General features: G+C 38.4%; 1 protein-coding gene and 2 pseudogenes across 1 annotated transcript in view; 2 read left to right on the forward strand and 1 right to left on the reverse strand.

The window, feature by feature from the left end:
• The window catches only part of DPF3 (double PHD fingers 3), a 189,119-nt gene that overhangs the window by 78,066 nt on the left and 89,442 nt on the right, over positions 1-21,611 (reverse strand). Inside the window, exon 2 of the mRNA XM_025042073.1 lies at positions 14,022-14,182. Within this exon, the coding sequence (XP_024897841.1) occupies positions 14,022-14,182 (161 nt within the window). The remainder of the gene's footprint in view (positions 1-14,021; positions 14,183-21,611) is intronic.
• LOC112473848 lies at positions 5,445-5,564 on the forward strand (annotated as a pseudogene).
• On the forward strand, positions 5,645-5,764 carry LOC112473769 (annotated as a pseudogene).

Here is a 21,611-nt window from a genome sequence, read left to right on the forward strand (position 1 = left end):
TGGATTCTTAGTGTCATGAGCATCTTTGACAGACACATCATGAGCTATTAAAACTTCAGAAGATGAAATAGGATAAGAAAACAGATGGTAAGATGATATGGGACAGAAAAGAATTTGAAAAGATGAAGTGTAATAACCTCTTCTTCCCCAACCAGAGCTGAGCAGTGACAGTTCGAGCCCACGCAGGGAAGGGCTGTCCCTGCAGCATCTCCGAGAAGTGGACCCATAGCTGCCACTGAACCCTCCTTGCAATGGAAAACTCTTTACTTCACAGGACAGACTTCCTGCTGTTGGCCCAGTCTTACTATGATAGAGAGTTTTACTCTACCCTTTTTCTAAATCAAAACCTACTCTCCTGTAACTTATGCCAATTTGTTCACCCTCTATCCCAAAAGTGGAAGGGTATTCTCTGCATCCTAACCATCCACCCTCTTGTGCATGACGGAGAGCCAACTGAGAGACCAAGGAACAAGAGGAAATGGGAGTTAGAGGAAAGAGGCGGTGACTGCACCAGCTCATAAGCCAGGGGTTCTTCACCAAGTCTAGGCATCAGAACTGCACCAGCAGTTATTAAAAAGGACAAATGTCTGGGCCTCGACCCAATTTTACTGAACCACAATATCAGAGATCCACCAAAGCGGTTGTCGTTTGAAAAATTCCCACATAAGGAACTTTACACTAGAGCAAATCTTGCTCAGATTTATATTCCCAGGGCCCGGCACATAATAGGTGCTTCGTTAATGTTTGTGGTTGAAAATGCCAATTTGAACCAACTCTACAGAGCTGGAGGGTTGAGTAATAAGCCCCTCAGTAAGGACTGAAGAATGAGAAAGATGTATTTCACAAGCTCCTATATCTGTGTCATTTCTTGGTGCTCTGCCCTCTTCTTCTCTCTTGGCTTCTTTAAGAGCTGCCCTAACTTCATGGACCACCTCTTCAGTGAAGCATTCCCGAACCATCCCAGGCCATGGTGCCTTTTCTCCTCTCTGAAAGTTTAGAGTCCTGGGCACTTGGCCCCATACCCCAGTACTTAGCATGGCTCTCTCTCTGGCTCGCCAACAATCCCCTCCCTGCCCGCTCTCCCATTCTTCTCCACAAGCTTCTCTCTCTCTAAGATTCAATTCCAGTGTCCCATGCGCCAAGACTTCCCTGGTAAGGTAGACTTCAAATCCAGAATGCTGCCTGCCTCTCTTCTAGCCCAGGGGTTCCCAAGCCCTTCACTGGTCCCACCACGCTCAAAAGTTGAAACAGTAACAATAGCTAACATTTACTGAGCTCTTCCTCTGTGATAGGCTAGCATCTCACACTCACTGTTATCTCATTGTGCCAACAACCCCATGATACATTTAAAGGATGACAGTGAGGCTAACAGTGATTAAATAACTGGCTCAGGGTCACACACTCATGAGGGTACTCTAGGCCACAGCCCACACTCGAAACCTCTCCACTGTCCTATCTAATTCCCACTGAGCCATCCCAGGGCTGCCCACACCAAAGATATCAGGAAAAGAGAGCCCCAAGCCTACCTGCCCACCAAGCCACTTCTTATAATATTTATTTTTCTTTTCTTACCACATCACCAACTAAAACTGCTCATGGAAAATGTGTCCTGGTAATGTAAAAGCACTGTAGTAAGGCATATAAAATGTGTAGAGAATCAAATAAACCACCAAGACATACTTTCTAAATCCATCATAAGCATTTTTTTTTAAGAATAATAGGATTATAATGTGAGGAGGAAGCTTAGATGTTATTGGGTCTGACTCATACCTGCTACAAAAATTGTCTCTCCAATATCCCAGATAAAAGTCTCTCCCTTCGCCTGTTTCAATAATTCTAGTTTTCATCCTTCAATGAAGCATTCTACTGCACTGTTAAAAATTCTGTTAGAAATATGCCTACCAATCTCACCCATCACTAGTGAAAATGCAAAATGAAGTAACCTTATGAAAGAGAATTTGGCACATCAAGCAAAATTATATGTATTTGTCTGTTGACCCAGCAATCCCACTTTTAGGAATCTATATCACATGCAAAAATACAAAAATATATATTTGTTGTAGTATTTTCAATACTGGAAAAAGACTGAAAACAATCCAATGTCCATCTATAGGGACCTGGTTGAATAAACGATAGTATATCCACACAATGGACTATTATAAAGCTGTTGAGAAAGAGAGACAAAGAGAGACAGACAGACAGACAGAGAGAGAGAAAGAGATAAGTATATATTGCAATGGAATATATTAAGTGAAAAAAAGCAAGGTGGAAAACACTGTATATAATATACTATTACTTATCTAACAAATAGGGATATACACATATATACAAATATTGATGTATGTAAAGATAAACCAAAAACTAAAAAAAAAAAAAAAAACAGATTGTTATAGAGAGAGCAAAACAAAATAACAGTGACGAGAAGAAGTTGCCTATAGAAAGAAGAAAGAAATGGTAAAAGAATAAGATAGAGTTAGACTCTCTCTCTGAATATATTGTGCTTTATAGATTTGACTTTAGAACCATGTAAATATTTTATGATTATAAAGTTCATATGATTATAAAATAATCATATGTTCATATGATTATAAAATAAAAAAAGAAACATCTGCTTCTGGCTAAGACAGAGTATCAAGGACCAGATTTACTCTCCTACCTGAAATCAGAAGAGAAGGGAAAAAAATGAAACAAAAGTTTTCAAGACAATGGACATCAAGCGATGAAGGGCAGTGATCCCTGAGACACTGGAAACAAACAAAATGGTCCCTATGACTGCACCGCTTACTGCCTTGAGAAAGTTTCCAGACTGTAACTGAAGGAAGAACACAGGCACAGCCGAGCAGTTGCACAGAGAAAGAAGCATTGAGATCCACCGAGAGTCTCCTTGGTGTATTCATCTCAGGACCGATCAGTGCATGCTTGTGAGGAAACTACTCAATTCTGAGGAAAGAACCACCTGGTAAGAATAGAGGTAACAGTGCCTGGTGAGAACAAGGGGCAGGGAATAGTCTGTTCCTACCAGCAAGTTGCAAAAATCTCATGATTCGTGGAGTACAGGGTAGAGTACAGAGAAGGGTCTTGCCTCACTAATGGAGAATAATTAGCCCTAAAGTAATAAGCACTGCTCCAGTTCCATCTAAGAAATCTAAAAAGCAAGATGAGAAAGGATCAGTTTCCAAGTAATTTGACTGTCCCAAAACAAAGTTCCAGACGTTTATAGGAATAAAAAATATATGAACCACAAAGGTAAAATTCACAGTGTCTGGTACTCTATCTAAAATTATAAGGCATATAAAGAAGGTAGAAAATACAACCTAAAATGAGGGGGGAAATTAATCAATTGAAACCAATCCAGAACTGAAACTGATGTTAGAATTAGCATCAAAAACATTAAAACAGTTATTATTTGTATTCTACATGTTCAAAAGTGAAACAAAAACAAAATGTTTTTAAAGACTCAAATCTAACTTCTAGAAGTGAAAACTACAATGTGAGATTTTTTTAAAAAAACATACTGGATGAGATTAATGTCAGATTAGATATTGCAGAATAAAAGATTAGTACACTTGAAAACATAGCAATAGAAACTATCCAAAATGAAACCCATGGGGAAGAGAATTTTTAAAAAAAGAAGAATGGCATAGTGAGTTATGGGACAACTTCGAACAGCTAATATATGTATGATCGGAGGCCCCAAAAGAGAGAAGAGGGGAGAAAAATATTTGTAGAACTAATGGCTGGAAATTTCAAAATTTGATTAAAATATAAACCTGCAACCTAAAAAGCTCAACAAAAGTAAGCGCAAGAAATATGGAGAAAACTATAACAACACGTATCATAACTGAAATTGCCCTAAAACAGTGATTAAAGACAAAATATTAAAAGTAGCCAGAAAAAGGAGCTGGCTACTACATAGGAAGAAACAAAGATAAGAATGATTTCTCATCAGAAACAATGCAAGCAAGAAAATAGTGGTTCAACATCACGATAGTACTGAAAAGAAAAGCAAAACACTTGTACACCTAGATTGTATACTCAGCAAAAAATACCTTTCAAAAACCTAAGGCAAACTAAAGATATTTTCAGACATACAAAAGTTGAAAGAATTAATCATCAGTAGACCCATACTATAAGAAGTGTTAAAGGAAATCTTTTAGAGAGAGAAAAAGTGATAACAGATCTAAATATGGATCTACACAAAGGAATGAAGAGCATCAGAAATGGTTCAGTACATGGGTAATTATATAAGATCTTCTTCTTATTATTTAAAGCTTTTTAAAAGATGATTGCCTAAACAAAAATAATGACAATGTAGTATGAGGTTTATGCCACATGCAAAAATAAAATATATTACAACAATTACACGAAACTCAAAAGGAAAAATAAAAATACACATTTAGTCTCCTATTGCTGCTCTAATAAACTGCCACAAACTAATAGGCTTAAAACAATACCAATTTTCTATCTTATAAGTCAGAAGGCCAAAATCAGTCTCACTGAGCTAAAGGTGTCAGCAGATTGCATTTCTTCTGGAGACTGGGGGAGAATCTGTTTCGTTGCCATTTTGGCTTGCACAGGCCACCTACATTCTTTGGTTTGTGGCCCCTTCCTCCATTGTATCACTCCAACTTCTGCTTCTGCTTCACATCTTCTGCTCTGACTCTGACTCTCTTGCCTGCCTCTTATAAATACCCTTATGATTACATTGGGCCCATCTGGATAATGGAGAATAATCTCATCTCAATGTCCTTAATATAATCACATCAACAAAGTCCCTTTTTCTATGTAAGGTAACATATTCTCAGGTTCCTAGGATTAAGATATGGACATCTCTGGGGTAGGAGGGCATTATTCTGTTTACCACAGTACCATTCTAGAGTTCTTATACTGTTCATGAAGTAGTAAAATATCACTTGAAGGTAAACTGTTATTAAAGACGTATACTGTAAACACTAAGCAATCACTAAAATAACAAAGAATTATAATTAATAAGCCAACAGAGGAGATAAGATGGAATCATAAAAAATTCTATTAATCCCCTCAAAAAGGAAAATGAGGGGAAAAGGGAACAAAAAGATAAATAGGGAACAGCAAAATGACTGATTTAAAACTAACTATAACAATAATCACATTAAATGTAAACGGTCTAAACAATGTTTAAAGCAGATTGTCACATTACATTAAAAAAGCAAGACACAATTATATAGTGCCTATAAAAAATAAAAATAAAAATCTTTTAACATAAAAAGACCCAAATAGATTAAAAGTAAAAGAATGGAAAAACATACACCATGTTGACACTAATCAAAAAAAGAGAGGATACCTATATTAATATCAAAGAAAGTAGATTTCAGAATAAATAATACTAGTAGAGATAAAGGTCATTACATAATGATAAAGGGATCGATTTACCAAGAGGAGATAATAATCTTAAATGTTTATGAGTCTACAACCATGCCACCTTGAACAAGCCCAATCCCGTCTGATCTCGGAAGCTAAGCAGGGGTCAGGCCTGGTTAGTATTTGGATGGGAGACCACCTAGGAAGACCAGGTGCTATAGGCATAAAAAATAAAAAATAAGGGATTATAAGTTGATAAGGTCCTTGAAATCTGTGACGAGATAATAATCTTAAATGTTTATGAGTCTACAGCCATGCCACCCTGAACAAGCCCAATCCCGTCTGATCTCGGAAGCTAAGCAGGGGTCAGGCCTGGTTAGTACTTGGATGGGAGACCACCTAGGAAGACCAGGTGCTATAGGCATAAAAAATAAAAAATAAGGGATTATAAGTTGATAAGGTCCTTGAAATCTGTGAGGTCAACCAAGGGTTGCCTCACCTTAAAAAAAAAATGTTTATGCACCTAAAGAGAGCTTCAAAATATATGAAGCAAAAACTAATAGAATTGTAAAGAGAAAAAGACAAACTCACAATTATAGTCAAGATTATCAATATTCTCTCTTGATAATTCATAGAACAAAGATAAAAAAAAGCAGTAAAGATATAGAAGATTTGAGCAACACAGTCAACCAACTTGATTTAATTCATTTTACAGAAAATTCCAACAGCAGGAAAATACATTCTTTTCCAGACCAAAGAAAATATTTATCCAAGACATATCATATTAAGGGCCATAAAACAAGTCTTAGTAAATTTAAAAGGATTCAAGTCATACAAAGTATACTCTGACCATATGAAATTAAATTAGAAATAAATAACAGGCATATCTTTGGAAAACCCCCTCAAATGTTTGGAAATAAATAACACACCTCTAAATAATCCATGGGTAAAGAAGTAACCAAAAGAGAAATTAGAAAATATTGTGAATTGAATGAAAATGAAAACACAATGTTGAACTTTGTGAAATAAGGCTAGAGTAGTATTTATATTTATAAATTATATTTAAAAGTGCCTATAGTAGAAAAGAAAAAAGATCTGAAAGCAATGACCTCAGTGTCTACCTTAAGAAATGGGAAACAGAAGAGAAAATTAAATCCAAAGTAAACAGCAAAAAGAAAAAAGAAAGATCAGAGAAATTATAAAATAAGAAGAAAAAAATTAAGAAAATCTATTATACCAAAAGCGAAAGATCAACGAAATTGATAAACTTTTAGTTAGACTGATCATGTAAAAAAAAAATTCAAGTTACCAATATAAGGAATCGCCTTTTCATTTGGCCATAGTCATCAGAGATCTTAAAAGACTCAGTTAAATGATTTTCAGAAAACATATAGTAGACTCAAAAAACTTCCTGAGACCTAATTTCCTTTCCACTCAAAAATCTTAAACCATCTATTTTGTGTGTAGAGGTTGTTCGACTAAAGAAATAAATGTCTATTAAACTAAAAATAAAAAAAAAAGGATATACCACTAAAGATTCTACAGACATTAAATAGATAATAGCATGAACAATTAATTTTCACAATTTAGATGAAATAAAAAAAGTCCTTGTAAGTTGCAAACTACCAAGGCTCACTCAAGATGAAAAGGATAACCTGAAAAGCCCTATCTGTATTAAAGATATTAAATTTGTACTTAAAAACATTCCTACAGGGAAATTGGCCAAGTCCAGATGGATTCACTAGTAAATGCTCAAAACATTTAAAGAAGAAATATCAATTCTACATAAATTCTTCTAGAAAACTGATAATTAGGGAATACTTCCCAACTCATATATGAGGCCAATATCACCCTGAAATCCAACCATACAGACACAAGAAAACTATAGATCAATATCTCATAAACACATATGAAACTAACAAAACATTTGCAAAGAAAATTTGAAGATATATGAAAAGGATAATTCATCATGACAAAGTGGGGTTTATCCTAGGAATGCAATGTTAGTTTAACATTCAAAAATCAATCAGTGTAACTCATATTAACAAACTACAAAAGAAAAATCATATGATCATCTCAATAGACTAAGAAAAATCAGTTGACAAAATCCAATATCCACTCCTGATTTAAAACTCTCAAATTAGTAATCTGATAGTGACCACAAAAAACCTACAGTTAACATCATACTTAATAATGAAACAATGAATGCTTTCACCTTAAGATCAGGAACAACATAAAGATATCCACTCTCACCACTTTTACTTAATATTGTCCTGAACATTCTAGCCAGTGCAATAGACAAGTAAAATAAAACTCATCTATACTGAAAATAAAATTTTCTTAATTCACTAAAAACATAATCAACTATGTAGAAAATGCTCTGCAATCTATGGAAAGCTTCTAGAACTGATAAATGAGTATAACAAGATTGCAGGACACATGACGAATGTACAAAATTAATTGCATTTTTGTATACTAGCAAAGAAATATCAGAAATTTAAATTTTTAAAAACCCATTTATAATAGTATCAAAACTTTGGGGTATTTAGAGATAAATCAGACAAAATGTGAAAGACCTGTACACAGGTATGAAGGGAAGAATTAAAGAAGACATTACTAAATAGGGATGTATGTTATATTTATGGACTAGAAGACTCAACATTGAGAATTGTCAATTTTCCCCAAACTAATCTACACATTCTGCACAATTCCAATCAAAATCTAAGCAGACTTTTTGCAGAAACTGACAAACTATAAAATTCATGTGGAGATACAAAGGACCTAAAAAGCCAAAATAAAAAGGACAACTTGGAGGGCTAACACTACCTGATTTTAAGATGCATGATAAAATTACAATAATCGAGACAGTGAGATATTAGCGTAAAAACAGACAAATAAATCAGTGAAACAGAACTGAAAGTCCAGAAATAGACCCACATACATGTAGACATTTAATTTTTGACAAATACACAATAGTAATTAAGTGATGAAAGGCTAGTCTTTTCAATAAGTTATGCTGGAACAATTGGATATCCATCTACAGAAAAATAAACTTTAATCTGTATCTTACACTGTTAAAAAATTAATTCAAAGGGGCTCATACACCTAAATATAAAACCTCAATCACAAAACTTCTAGTAAAAAAAGAAAAAAACAGAGAAAACCTTGATCCGGGTTAAGCAACAATTTCTTAGATATGACAAAATCACAATTCATAAAATAAAAATTTGATAAAATTTAAAATATATGCTCTTTGAAAGATACTATTAATGAAAAGAAAAGCCAAGAGCTGGGAGAAAATATTTGCAAAGCATTTATCAGATAAAGGTCTTACATCTAGAATATATATAGAACTATAAAATTTTAATAATATCAAAACAAGCAAACTAATTTTAAAATGGATAAAAGATTTTAACACTTTACCAAAGAACATATATGGATGGCAAATAGTATATGTAAAGTTGCTCAACAACATTACTAATTAGGGAAATGCAAAGTAAAACCACAATGTGAGACCAGTAATATAACTGTTAGAATGGCTGAAACTTTAAAAAGCTGACCATACCAAGGGTTGACTTGCCGGAATCAATGTAAAATGGTAAAACCACTTTGAAAAACAGCTTGGCAGTTTTTTTAAATGTTAAACATACACCTCCCTTATGATCCAGTCATTACACTCCTAGGTACTTTACCCAGGAGAAATCAAAGTATATGTCCGTACAAAGATTTGTACACAAACATTCATAGCAGTTTTATTTATAATAGTCAAAAAATGGAAACAAATCCAAATGTCTATCAACTGGTGAATGGATAAACAGTTTTACAGCCATACAATGGACTACTACTCAGCATAAAAAGGAGTGACTTACTGATACATGCTAAAACATGGGCGATCTCAAAATAATTATTCTGAGTGAAAGAAGTCAGAACCCCACCCCACCAAAAACATGAAGTACATACTGTATGATTCCAATATTAAAAGAAAATCAGTGGTTGCCTAGTGGGGAGGGAGTAATGAAAGGTGCAGGCAGGTGAAAGGGCAAGAGGGAGGGATTTCAAGGGACACAAGGACACCTGAGCATTATGGATATGTTATTTTGATTGTTGTGATGGTTTCAGAGGTATGTGCATGTCAAAACTTATCAAATTGTACATGTTAAATATATGTTTATTGTATGTCAATTATACTGCAATAAAGTTGTTAATTTTCTTAAATGAAGAAGTAACCCACAGACTTTTGCTTCTGGAAAGATGGGGTAGATATATTCTTTCATACTCCCCCCACTAAGTACAACTAAAACGCCTAGACATTGCTTATACAACATAAATAAGATACTGAAATACAACATAAATAAGATATTGAAAGGTAAACCAACTAGGGACTTTTGGACCCAAGTAACAACAGGGTGGTGAGAGTTCTCTGGGGATTTTTTGTTGTTGTTGTTGTTTTGCCTTATATAACCCAGACTAGGTTCTAGCAAAGTTAATAGCCCAGAAATAGCAACGCATGAGATTTGAAAAGCCCCAATAAAATCCTGCTCTTTCTAGCCAAAGGACCAAGAAAAGTACAGCCTAGCAGGGCATCCTAATATCCTTGTTGGATTGGTGTCAGAGAAAGCTGAGTGAGAAGAAGATGCCCCATGGTGTTGGTAGAGGCCACATGGGGAATAATGAGGCATGCTTCCTCCTCCCTGCTAGGGTAGTAACGGTGGAGGCCTAGTGGGGAGCCTGGCCCCCTACCTGTGCCCAATGATAATGAGGCGTTCCTCTTCAACAGGGTGTCAATAGAGGCTGAGTGGAGAACTCAGACTTCCACACCCATCTGACTATAATGAGGGGCAACCCTTTTCCCTCACCAGCAGTTTCAGAAGAGGTCTGTGAAAACAGAAAACTTAAATAAAATCTAGAGTCTCGCAATATTATGGCCAAAATGTCCAGCAGTCACTCATACAAAGAACCAGGAAAATCACAACTTGAAAAAGAAAAGACAATAGATACTAACACTGAAATTACACAAACCTCAGAATTATCTGACAAGGATTTTAAAGCAGCCACCCAAAAATGTTTCAACGAACAATTATAAACACTTGAAACAAATGAAAAAACATAAAGTCTCAGCAAATAAATAAAAAATATAAAGAACTAAATGGGAATTTTAGAACCAAAGCACACAATTTAAAAAAAAAAAAGACCTCAGCAGATGGGCTCCACAGCAGAATGCAGAGGATGGAATAGTAGTGAACTTGACGAGAGAACAATAAATCACCCAATATGAGCAACAGAGAGAAAATAGAATAAAAAAAAAAATGTTAAAGCCGGGGGGATTCATGGGACTATAACAAGATCTAACATTTGTGTCAGTGGAGTCCCAGAAGGGAGTAGGGCTGAAAATGTATTGTAAGAAATAATGGCTGAAATTTCTCCAAATTTGGCAAAAGACATAAACTTACAGATTCAAGAAACTGAGTGAATTCCAAAAAGGATAAACCCAAAGAAATCCACACCAAAACACATCAAAATCAAATTTTTGAAAACTAAAGACAAAGAAAAAATCTCGAAAGCAACTAGAAAGGAATGACACCTCGCTTACAAGAGGAAACAATTTGAATGGCAGTAGATCTCTCATTACAAACCATGGATGCCTAAAGGAAGTACCAAAACATTGTTCAAGTGCTAAAATAAAAGGACCATCAACCTAGAATTTTATATCCAGCAAAAATATCCTTCAGGAATAAAGGGGAAAAATCAAGATATTCTCGAATAAAGGAAAACTAAGAGAAGTTGGAACTAGCAGACATACTTTAAAAGAATGGCTAAACGAAGTCCTTAATCAGTAGGAATTATTTTAAAAAATAAAGGAAACTTTATTTATATATCAGGATTATATATCAGGAAGGAAGAAAGAGAGTAAAAATATGAGTAAATACAATAGATCTCAAATTTTTTAAATTATGTTTGATAGTTGAAGCAAAAATTATAATACTATCTGATATGGTTTTCAATATATGTAGAATACATGTTTAAGACAGTATATTATAAACAGGGAAGGATAAAGAGGTTTAAATGATGAAAGGGAGAGATAGGTGTGATTATAACAGGGCAGTAAGAGGGAGATCTTTTTGGTGATGGAATAATTTTCTATGTTGATTGTGGTGATGTTTCCACAAATCTTTGCATGTGATAAAATGGCATAGAATTATGCAGACACCTTTCATTACAAATGTCAGTTTTCTGGTTTTGATATTGTACTATAGTTATGTGAGATGTATCCACTGGGGAAAACTGGGTGAAGAGTACCAGGGATGTCTCTGTACTATGTTTGCAACTTCCAATGGATCCATAATTACTTCAAATTATTAAAAATACAAAGAAATTATATAAAATTCCACATACAAAAAAAATATCTAAATAGGGAAAGCAAAATGAAACAAATAAACCTAAATGTTTTAACTGAGTTAGTAGCACAACCACACAGAGGAATTATTTCAAGTGACCTTAAAACACAGTAATTTGATTCTACATTCTTAATAGGAAATACCCTACCAACAAAAAGAAAAATTTTAAACCATTTTCAGCAATCTTATTTTATTCTGATACTGTTGTACATATATTGTGAGGTAAAGCAAATAGGCGATTATGTTGGCATCATTAAGAGCCAGAATTTTTTTTTTTGGTGTGAAAGGAGATACAGAATTAAGATAGTTAAGTAAAAGCTGTGTAAAACTGAACTGAATGAGAAATATCAGTATAATTTCATAATGTATTTTATCTTTAAAAAAAGAGAAATTATATTTCTTAGTTCTGCTCACTGAAAAGTCTTAGAAATTATGACCAACCCAGGATCAATGAGCACCAGCAGCTTGTGGTATCTAAATAATTTCCTACAAAAAAAGAAAGAGTTTCTTAGAGAAATAGCTGATTGCAGGTCTAGGGGCAGTAAGTGCATACAATGAGTCTGAAACATTTGTCCTCATAGTAGGATAACAAGAAAGCTATCAGAAATTACTTGTGGAGTTGTTTCAAAATACGAGCATTGGCCAAAACCCCTACTGGCCAAAGGAAGGAACAGCTTAAGCATAAATCAGAATAATAGCTGCAACAGATTAAAATGCATCCAATATGTTTAAATCTGTGAATACATGATGGTATTTTTTAAAAAATAATAACTTATTGATCATCTTTGGAGAATACTAGGGAACCAACTCATTTTGAAAACTGGTAAATAAAGAGGGGGCGGATTATTTTTCCTGCCTTTCATATGTGAACTGTACCTAACAAAAACCAAAATTTTAATGAGATGTTTTTCTTTATAGAAGTTATAGAGCTAATAAATGAAGAAATAATGATAGCCTCAAATCAAATGTCACCTTGTTGTGACTCTTAATGACATAAAGGATCTAGGCAATTATCATCAAGGGCTGCTAACATCAGAAAAAGAGAGATAACCAGACTGTGCATGCCTCCTGATCAAAATACACACCACCACTTAGGAATTGTTCTTGCCCCCAAAATTGAACCTAAATCTGATCAAGTCTCTAGACCAAACCACCAATTCACAGGAATAACACCATGGCGATGCAATCAGAAAATCCACATTCTGGGCAACCTTACAGTGCGAACAAGACAATTTCTTCCACAAATAACACTGGGGTGGGGTGGGGGGGACCTACAAATTTAAAGAGACTTAAGAGATAGATCAGTCAATTGCAATGAAGGGATCCTATTTGGATACTGATTTAAACTACAGGGGGAAATAAATGTTGACCAAATATTTGATGACATTAGTCTTACTGGTAACTTTGAGCTTTGATAGCTGTTATTGGTTGGGTTGTTTAAGTCCTTACATTTAGAAATACACACTGAAACATTTACAGACAAAATGGACTTCCTTCAAAATAACCTGAGGTCAAGGAAGAAGATGGGAGCTGAGTGCAAATGAAACAAGACTGGCCACAAATTGATCGTTGTTGAGGCTGGATGATAAGTACGTACATGGAGATTCATTTTACCATTCTCTCCACTTTGGGATGGGTTTGAAATTTTTCATAACATAAAGTTTTTAAAATATACCCATACAGCACCAGAAAACTGCATTCCGTATAGCTGCCTCTCTAATCTCCACCCGTTGGTCTTTATTCTGTCCTCTGGTACCCAGAAGACCAGTATCATAGTAATAGTAATATCAACAATAGTAGCCAGCGTTTATGGAACACATACTATGTGCTAAACTCATGAGCTTTTTTAATGAATATTTGCATTTAATTCTGACAAAATCCTGAGGTAAGTATTATAATTATCCCCATTTAACAGATGAGGAACCTGAGGGAGAGAGGTTTGATGACAAAGCTAAGCCTCAAACCCAGATCTGACTGCAGATTCCCAGGTTATAACTAAACTCCACTAACAAGGGTAAAAGGTGAATATAGCTGTCCTCAGCCTTCCCCTTTTGGAGCTAAACATCCTGCCCCTCCCCTGCCAACGCAGCTTGAATGCCCCACACCATTCTTGGAACATCTGCCAAGAGTGACAAAAGTAGTTGAGTTTCTTGAAAGCATCCCAGCCCGCCGTACAGCTTGCCCCATCCCCACTTGCACTGCAGGGATTCCAAGATGAGCTCTGTTCCTCCTCCACCCAAACTGGAAGCCCAGGCATGCGTACCTCCCAGCGGTATCATGGCTCACCTGGGCCTCGGTGCCTCTTCTCCATCCAGATGTAGCAGTTGTTCTGGGCCACGCCGGTCTGCGAGTCCAGGAAGGGGAGACGCACGCTCCGCTCTGCGCACAGCCGCGAGTTATAACTCCGGCAGTGCTCGATGGCTTCCTTGTAGAACTGGTCCCCGAGCCTGTCAGGAGATAGAGAGAAGACGAATGAGGCCAGCGGAAACAGAAGCACACTCAGAGGGAAACTGATGTCACCCCCGCCCTCCCTTGGAAGATTCTGCAGTTAGGAAGACTAAGGCGCTGAGTACCAAGAGCCTGGCCAAGGGAGAAAATCCAACTGGGTGTCAAGTCTCCACCAGTTTCTATTTCCTGAACCAAATCCGCCAGACAACTTAGAGACCTCTTTAACTAAGAGCCAAAATCCTCAAAAGTAAGCTATGAAAATTAATAAACAGAAACCTCATTTAAAATGGAGAAGAGAGAACTCTCACACCCAAGTCACTCAGCTCAGATCCCTGACCCCAACAGGAAAAGTTGCACGTTGCACCTCCCACAAGATACTACACTACCTTGGTAAGTGGAAGAAAAGATTCCTCCTTGCCCAGTAACAGCTCAGCCAACTGGAGACTGCAGTAACTCAGCCAATGAAAAGTCACAATACTTTCAACTTTCAGTTTCCACCAATGAACTCTTCATTTACAACAGCCCCACCCAAGTCCATAAAAAAGTTTCCTCTCCTTTCCTCCTCAGGACTTGCCCATGGTTTACCATTAGACTGGATATACTGAATTGCAATTCTTTTGTTATTCCCAAATAAACTGACTTTGCTGGAGAAATAACTGGCTAATGTCAACAAAATCACCAGTAAAAGTGACAAGTCTCTCTTCTAGGAAGCTCGAGGTCCCACTCCAGAATAGAGGTGGATCTGAAACAACCTTCTGCATGGGATCTACTAGGACACCAGGCTTCTAGAGCCCCGTCATTAACATCCCCCATCAGCCACACTTTGTTCTCAGTAATCGCCAGCAAAGGCAACTCTAGAATGTACCCAAATCACCAGCATACATGCACAGATTTTCTTTATGACAGGAGAGAACCGCTTCATATAAACAAAGATTAGGACCCATGAAACATCCCATAAAAGTAGAGCTATTATAGGGAGAAGGAGGTGGAGAGGGGCGTACACCAATTTTTTAAAACCACACACTTTAATAACTTTCTGATGGAAAACAAAAGGAATCATTTAAAATAATAACAGTTGGATTTTGAACTTAAAATAATTCACTTGCTAGGGTTTAAAACACAAATAGACCTTTTTTGCTTCCTGGAGTGGTGATCTGATTAAGCACAGTACATTTTATGTTCCCTAATATTTGATATACTTGGACATGTGGTGATGCTACTAATTTTCAGATATATCCTTTTCAAACACCAAAACTATAACATTGATAAAACTGATCAAAAGTAAAGTACAAAAAATAATCAATGAGATCAAATAGCTAACAAATAAAAGATGAATACATGTTAGAGGTTAATGAATGGCTCAAGGAAATACAAATGTAATAACATAACCTCTGACAAGTAAACCTGAGCTTCTTAGCAGGGAGGAGGAGGAAAAGACAAGAAAGGAAGAGCTAGGAGATTTTAGGGCCAAAGGGAGAATCGAGTAACTCATTTTGAAGTGACATTATGAATGTCCCTTTGTTTTCGTCCTATGTAGATTTGAAAAGCCAAATTGGGGAAGGAAAGTCACTAAGTTAAAAATAATATATTTTTTAACCAAAATATTTAGAGGAATAAAGAAAGAGAAATTTTAAATGGATATTTTTTAAAAGTCTGTGGGTCGGATTCTACCAAAGAGTTTAAAGCAAATTTCTTATTCTGGGAGGATACAATCATTGAAGCTTCTGACACATCTTTTGGAAATTACTTATTGATGTGCCCCCTAAACAAAAAGTCTTTTGCTCCTTTTTCACCTCTGAACATCTTCCCTCTCATAAGGAAAGCATAAATTGCTCAGAAAGTGTCCTAGCAGTTGCAAACCAAACTATAATCAAATTAAAATAGACACACAGCTGGAACTAAATTGGGGAGGGGGATAAAAGTCCATTAAAATGCTATAAAATGCAACAGCACATACGCTGATGTAATCACAGTTGGTAACAAGGATCATGAGATTGATCAAAAAATAAAGAACCACTTCCTTTAAAGTGTTCTCAACTGTGTCCCAGCAACTTAAATGTTTCCTTCTGCTAAAGCAATAATGTAGCTCCATGTAACAACTTTCACAGGCAGCTCACTCAGCCCAGGCAAAATGACACAGCCTGCTCAGGGTGTCCTAGATGCTCCAGCTCCCCTCCACGAAACAGCGACCAGCCACGCCACACTGATGAGAACTGACAAGAACACGTGACAGAGAGGTGTCGGATGTGAGAAACAGTTATCTGTTTTCCCACGGTCTTTTGACAGATTGCCAGAAAAGACGTTAACTATTCCAAACCCAGAAATTCTGCTGAAAGAGAACCTATTAAAAAGATGAAAAGAAAATTGCACACTAAAACTTATTGACTGAAGGGAAGAGGGTTTCCAATTTCAAAACAAACTTCTGGAAGCCAATACAAAAGAAATCTATAGTAGGCTCTCAAATTAGACTTTTCCTAATATGCTCGTAACTCACTTCCAACAGCTTCAATCCAAAAGAGAGGAACAAGAAAGTGAGCTTGCTGCAAATGAAAAGTGAAGTTGGCCAACTCCGTGCCCCATGCAGAATGGAACAAGAAAGTCAAACAAAGCAGCACGATGGGCAAAGATTAATTTCAAATCTTAAATACTTTCCACTTGCCTAACATGCAATGTTATTAGTAACAGGCATGCTGGGGGGTGCATTTTTTAAATGTAATCTTTGTGTGAATAATACCTCCCTTATGTAAACAGAAAAGACTTTCTGGGGACTGGAACGACTGTGTTAAAGATTGAAGCTGCAAAAATGTGACATCCAACACCCTCTCTGCCATCGTCTCCAGGGAAGTCGCTTTTAAACAGACCAGACACTGGCAGAGATTTGGAAACAAATTTTAAAGCCTTTTTCAAAATTTGAGAGGAGAAAAGAGACTTGAGCCAAGCCTTCTTGATAAACTTAAGCAGCTCTTCTCCAAAAGTTAATTAGCCAAATTCTTCACAAGGCTTGCTCTGCTCTCTAGAAGAAAACAATGGCCGGCCAGGTCTCCCTAACCCATGGTAAGCTATTTAAACGAGAGAGAAGACAAATGTCCTTGTCAATATGATTTCTTAAAAAAAAAAAAAAAAAAATCCTACAATGATAGGATCCCAGGAGTAAAATCTGCATTCAAGTTACAAGAGGCAGAGGGAGCAAGGAAAGGCTGGCAGAGAATGACTCATTTTGTGGAGTGGTGACCAGCATGCCTCAGGCTGGGTCAGGCCCAGTCCAGCCTCGGCCATCACCCATCATCACCAAACCAAGAAGGCTGGCTTTTCCACGGATGATAGATGTCTTGGGCTGGCACAAGGCAGAGTAGAATGATGTTCTCATCAGCAACTGACTTCAGGCTACTCAAGGCTGCAATCAGAAGCGGGGGGCGGGCGGTGTGGGGCGAGGGAAACAAATTGCTGGCCTGCCGCTTGGAGCACTGCTGGCTGCCCAATTCTGGGGCTTCGTGAGGGCTGAGATCTCTTAGGGATCCTATCTGGAGTGAGAGCATCATCCTAGCTCTGAGAGTGCTCCAATGACCCTCCTTGAGCGTATCTGTGGAGAAATGGCTTCCAGGGGCCAAAGAGGATTCAAAGTAGAAAAAAAAAAATAAGTTCTCCAAAATGACGGCCAACTAGGCTCTAAATGTGATTTTCGGAGTCCATAACACTCTCTTCGAGACTCCTGCTCCTCTTCTTCCTCATGCTCCTCGCTCTCTTTCTCAAGACCTCCCTGTTGTTCCCATAGATTCCATTCCCGGATAACTCCCAGGTCCAGCTCTCTAACCCAGACACCTGGGGCCCCTCACTTTTCACTGTCTCTCTGGTCCTGTGTTCTAACCCAAGAGCAAGTGTCCTGCCTTACCTCAAACACCTGTCCTAAGGCAAATTCCTCATCTCCTGCCAGAGCCTGCTCCCTCCCTCCCCCAGTCTCCATTCTTCTAAGGTTGGGGTATGGGGACCTAAGAGAACTGCTCTCATATCTCCCTAGTAGGCTGTCCTTGGCTGGTACCTTTCCTTCATCCCATCTGGCAGTGAATTCTTTCATTTCTTAGGGAGTTGTCTCTCTCCATTCCCACTGCACTGGCCACAAGTCCCCTTTGGCTGTAAAAACAGGACCTTGGCCCATCCCTGCTGTTTGTGCACATAAACAGAGATAAGCACAGATAAAGAGCAGCCCTGGCCTGCAGCAGGGTTTCTGGGTCCTCGTCCTCCCCACCAGCAGCCCCTCTTCTCGCCTGCGGGCACCTGGCCCTCCTGCTGTTTCACTCAGCTACCCATACTTCCACAACTGCCCACAAATATACATTAAAATTCATCTACACTAGTAATGCTAACTTCCTCCCATTTGTGTTTAAATGTGTTTAACTGCGGCACAGAAAGTCGTCTCCCATTGACGTAGTGTTTTATAATAACTAGCAAGCAGGGGGCAATATTGGGCAAGGTGGGGGAAACTTCGTTTTCCTCGTAGTTACACTGTTTCTAAATCTGCCCTTGAAAGAAAGCCAAGTTTAATGTTTGCTACATACTGAATTATACTCCCCCTCCAAAAAAAAAAAAAATTTTGTATGTTGAAGCCCTAGCCCTCTGTGATGGTATTTGGAGATGAGACCTTGGGGAGGTAATTACGTCATGAGGATAGAGCCCTCATGAAGGAATCAGTACCCTTATACTGAAGAGAAAGCCAGCCCCTCAACCCCCTTCCTCTTTCCCCCTCCCCCACCCCCTCCCCTTCGTCCTCACTCCTCATGGGAGGAGACAGCAAGAGAATGGCCATCTGCAAACCAGGAAGAGGGCCCTCAGCCCTCACCAGAACTAGACTATGCTGGCACCCTGATCTCAGACTTCCCAGCCTCCAGAATTGTGAGAAATAAATGTCTCTTGTTTAAGCCACTCGAGCTCTGGTTATTTTGGTATAGCAGCCCAAGCTGACTAAGATAGTGTTTCTGATATTTAAAATAGAAAACAGCTATAGAGGATGAGTAAGAGAGATTCCAATCCGCTCCCTTCCTCATCCGGTCCTCTTCCAACAAAGACGACGACGACTATTAATGATGTCAATTTCAACTCAACTCAATGTTTAATATTCGTCTTAGATTATAAGCTCCATGAGGGCAGAGACCTCACCCACAGGGCCACTGCACACGGCCACTTGGGCTTTGCACTGAACAACTCCAAGGGGAACCGCTCATATAAACATCAATATGAATGGCGCCCCCTGGAGCAGTGTAACCCTACATACCTGGCCTTTACACTGATTTTACCCCCAGCATTCACTACAGAACCCAGCACACAGCAGGTGCCTAATAAGATTTTGTTGAAGTGCTTTCAACAACAACTCCTATACCACTCACCTATGGTAGATGTTTAAATTGGAGAGGTAAAGCATATGCTGCATGCATGGCATGGTCTTCTAAGATTTTTGCACGTAGAAGTTGATGATTTAGATTACGTGGCTACTTGCAAGTTTAAAAAAAAAATTTAGAGAATGTCTGCAGTCATTTTCATTTAGTCATCACCCGGCTCCTGGATTACTGCAGCGGTCTCCTGGCTGCAACCACTACAGCATTTCTTCTTCCCACCCCGACAAAGAGAACTCTCCCTCGAACCCAGATTTTAGTCCTCCACTCATCAGTACGGACCCTCAGATGGCTCCCAATAGTGCCCAAATTCCTCTGCCAAGCTGTCGAGGCCCTAGGAGAGCCAAGGTATTGGGGTAGAGTGGGAAGAACAGAGACTTGAAATCAGGTAAATCTGAGTCCAGCTCCACGGCTTACAGGCTGCACAACGCTGGGGCAGGTTACTTATCTCCCCTGAGCCTACGTTCTACTTCGTTCTACTTCCCGCAATATGGGCAACATAATGCCTACTTCAAGTCTGTGAGAGAATTAAATGAGATAGAGTCTCTGGCACACAGAGGGAAATGCCTGGGATCAGCAGTGGTTCCTTTCTCTTTCCCCCAAGAGTAGTACCTTCTGCCACTTTGTGACATGACCTTCTGCCTGAGCATGCTGATGCCCTGCATGTGACACACATACACACCACACTCACTACCGCAGTGTCTCTCAGGCTGTCTGTCATGTGAGACCACCTAAACCTCTGTCTCAAGACAGAAGGCAGCAGGGTGGTCAAGGTCAAACCTCAGGATTCAAGGAGAACAGAGTAGCTGTTGCATGATGATCTGAGAAGTCCGAAGCTTGCCCTAAGTGCACAGACAGCGTCTGGCCTGTTTGTCGCTGTCCCCAAGCACAGCACAGAGCTTACTTACTATTTAGGATTGAATGATGAGTAAATAAATGAATAAATCTTCATCTGATCTGCCTGCATATACAAAGCATACAGCGCTACACCTGGACTCTAACAAAATACTTTTCTCAGGTCCTTCCTCTCACCTGGAATTTTTGTCTCCTGACCTTGGCCTGGCTGGGCTTACTCTGGTCAAGGGCTAACTGAGTCCTGCCTCTTCCAGAAAGCCTCCCAGTTATCCCTGCCAATAGCGCTTGCTCTCTGTCTTCTCTGAGTCCCTTAACTGTCTCACTTATGTTTGGCCAGTCTCTACTACCCTTTTTATTTCTCCCCACGCAACTAGATTATAAGCATCTTGAAGATAAGAACTAAGGGTTGCCTACCCTGTGCTACCCAACCAAGCACAGTGCTGAGAATAGAGAAGCGTGTGATAAATATGGATTGCTTGATTGAAATGTCATGCCACCCTTAGCAAACTAATGGAAGCTTCACAGTTGAGAGAGTCTTGGGATATCCTACCTAGGTTTCTCCATATGAAAAAGAGGTATGGCTGAAGTGATCTGGCTTCTCCTGAGCACAGGATTAGGCATCTGAAAACAGATAGCCTACAAATTCAAATCCTTCTGAATTTTCCCCGTCATCTTTAAAAAGTTCACTTCAGCTCCTGAGATTTTCACTTTTCCATCGACATTATTCAGGCCACTCTGCAAGACATAGAATATTCCCCTTCTCTGAACTTTACGGCTGAATACTCTGTTTTGTCATCGGACTGACCCCTGGAAGGCCAGCAGCTCCTCTGCTGATGCAGGAACCGTCCCTTTGCTTATCAGCAATACCATCACCCCACTCTTCAGAAGAATGGCCTAAGGCAGTGGATCTCAAACTTTAGCTCAGTCAAAATCAATGGGGGTGGGGAGCGGGACTGTGAAATTCTGATTCGGGATGTTTCTGGACATTTGAGATGTGATCCAGACATCTTTATTTTTGACAGATGCCCCCAGTGATTCTGAGAAATATGAAACTCACTTATCTAAGCTCCCCAGTGACCAAAGCAAGGGCAGGACCAAGAGGGCCATGTTTAAATGGCAGAGCTGGAAAGCCCAGTTAACTGACTTTAACGCAGCTGGTTTTGTTCCTGTGGGGAAATTTTTCAGGTAG

The sequence above is a fragment of the Pteropus alecto genome, unplaced genomic scaffold (genome assembly GCF_000325575.1).
Source record: "Pteropus alecto unplaced genomic scaffold, ASM32557v1 scaffold8, whole genome shotgun sequence".
NCBI classification, from domain to species: domain Eukaryota; kingdom Metazoa; phylum Chordata; class Mammalia; order Chiroptera; family Pteropodidae; genus Pteropus; species Pteropus alecto.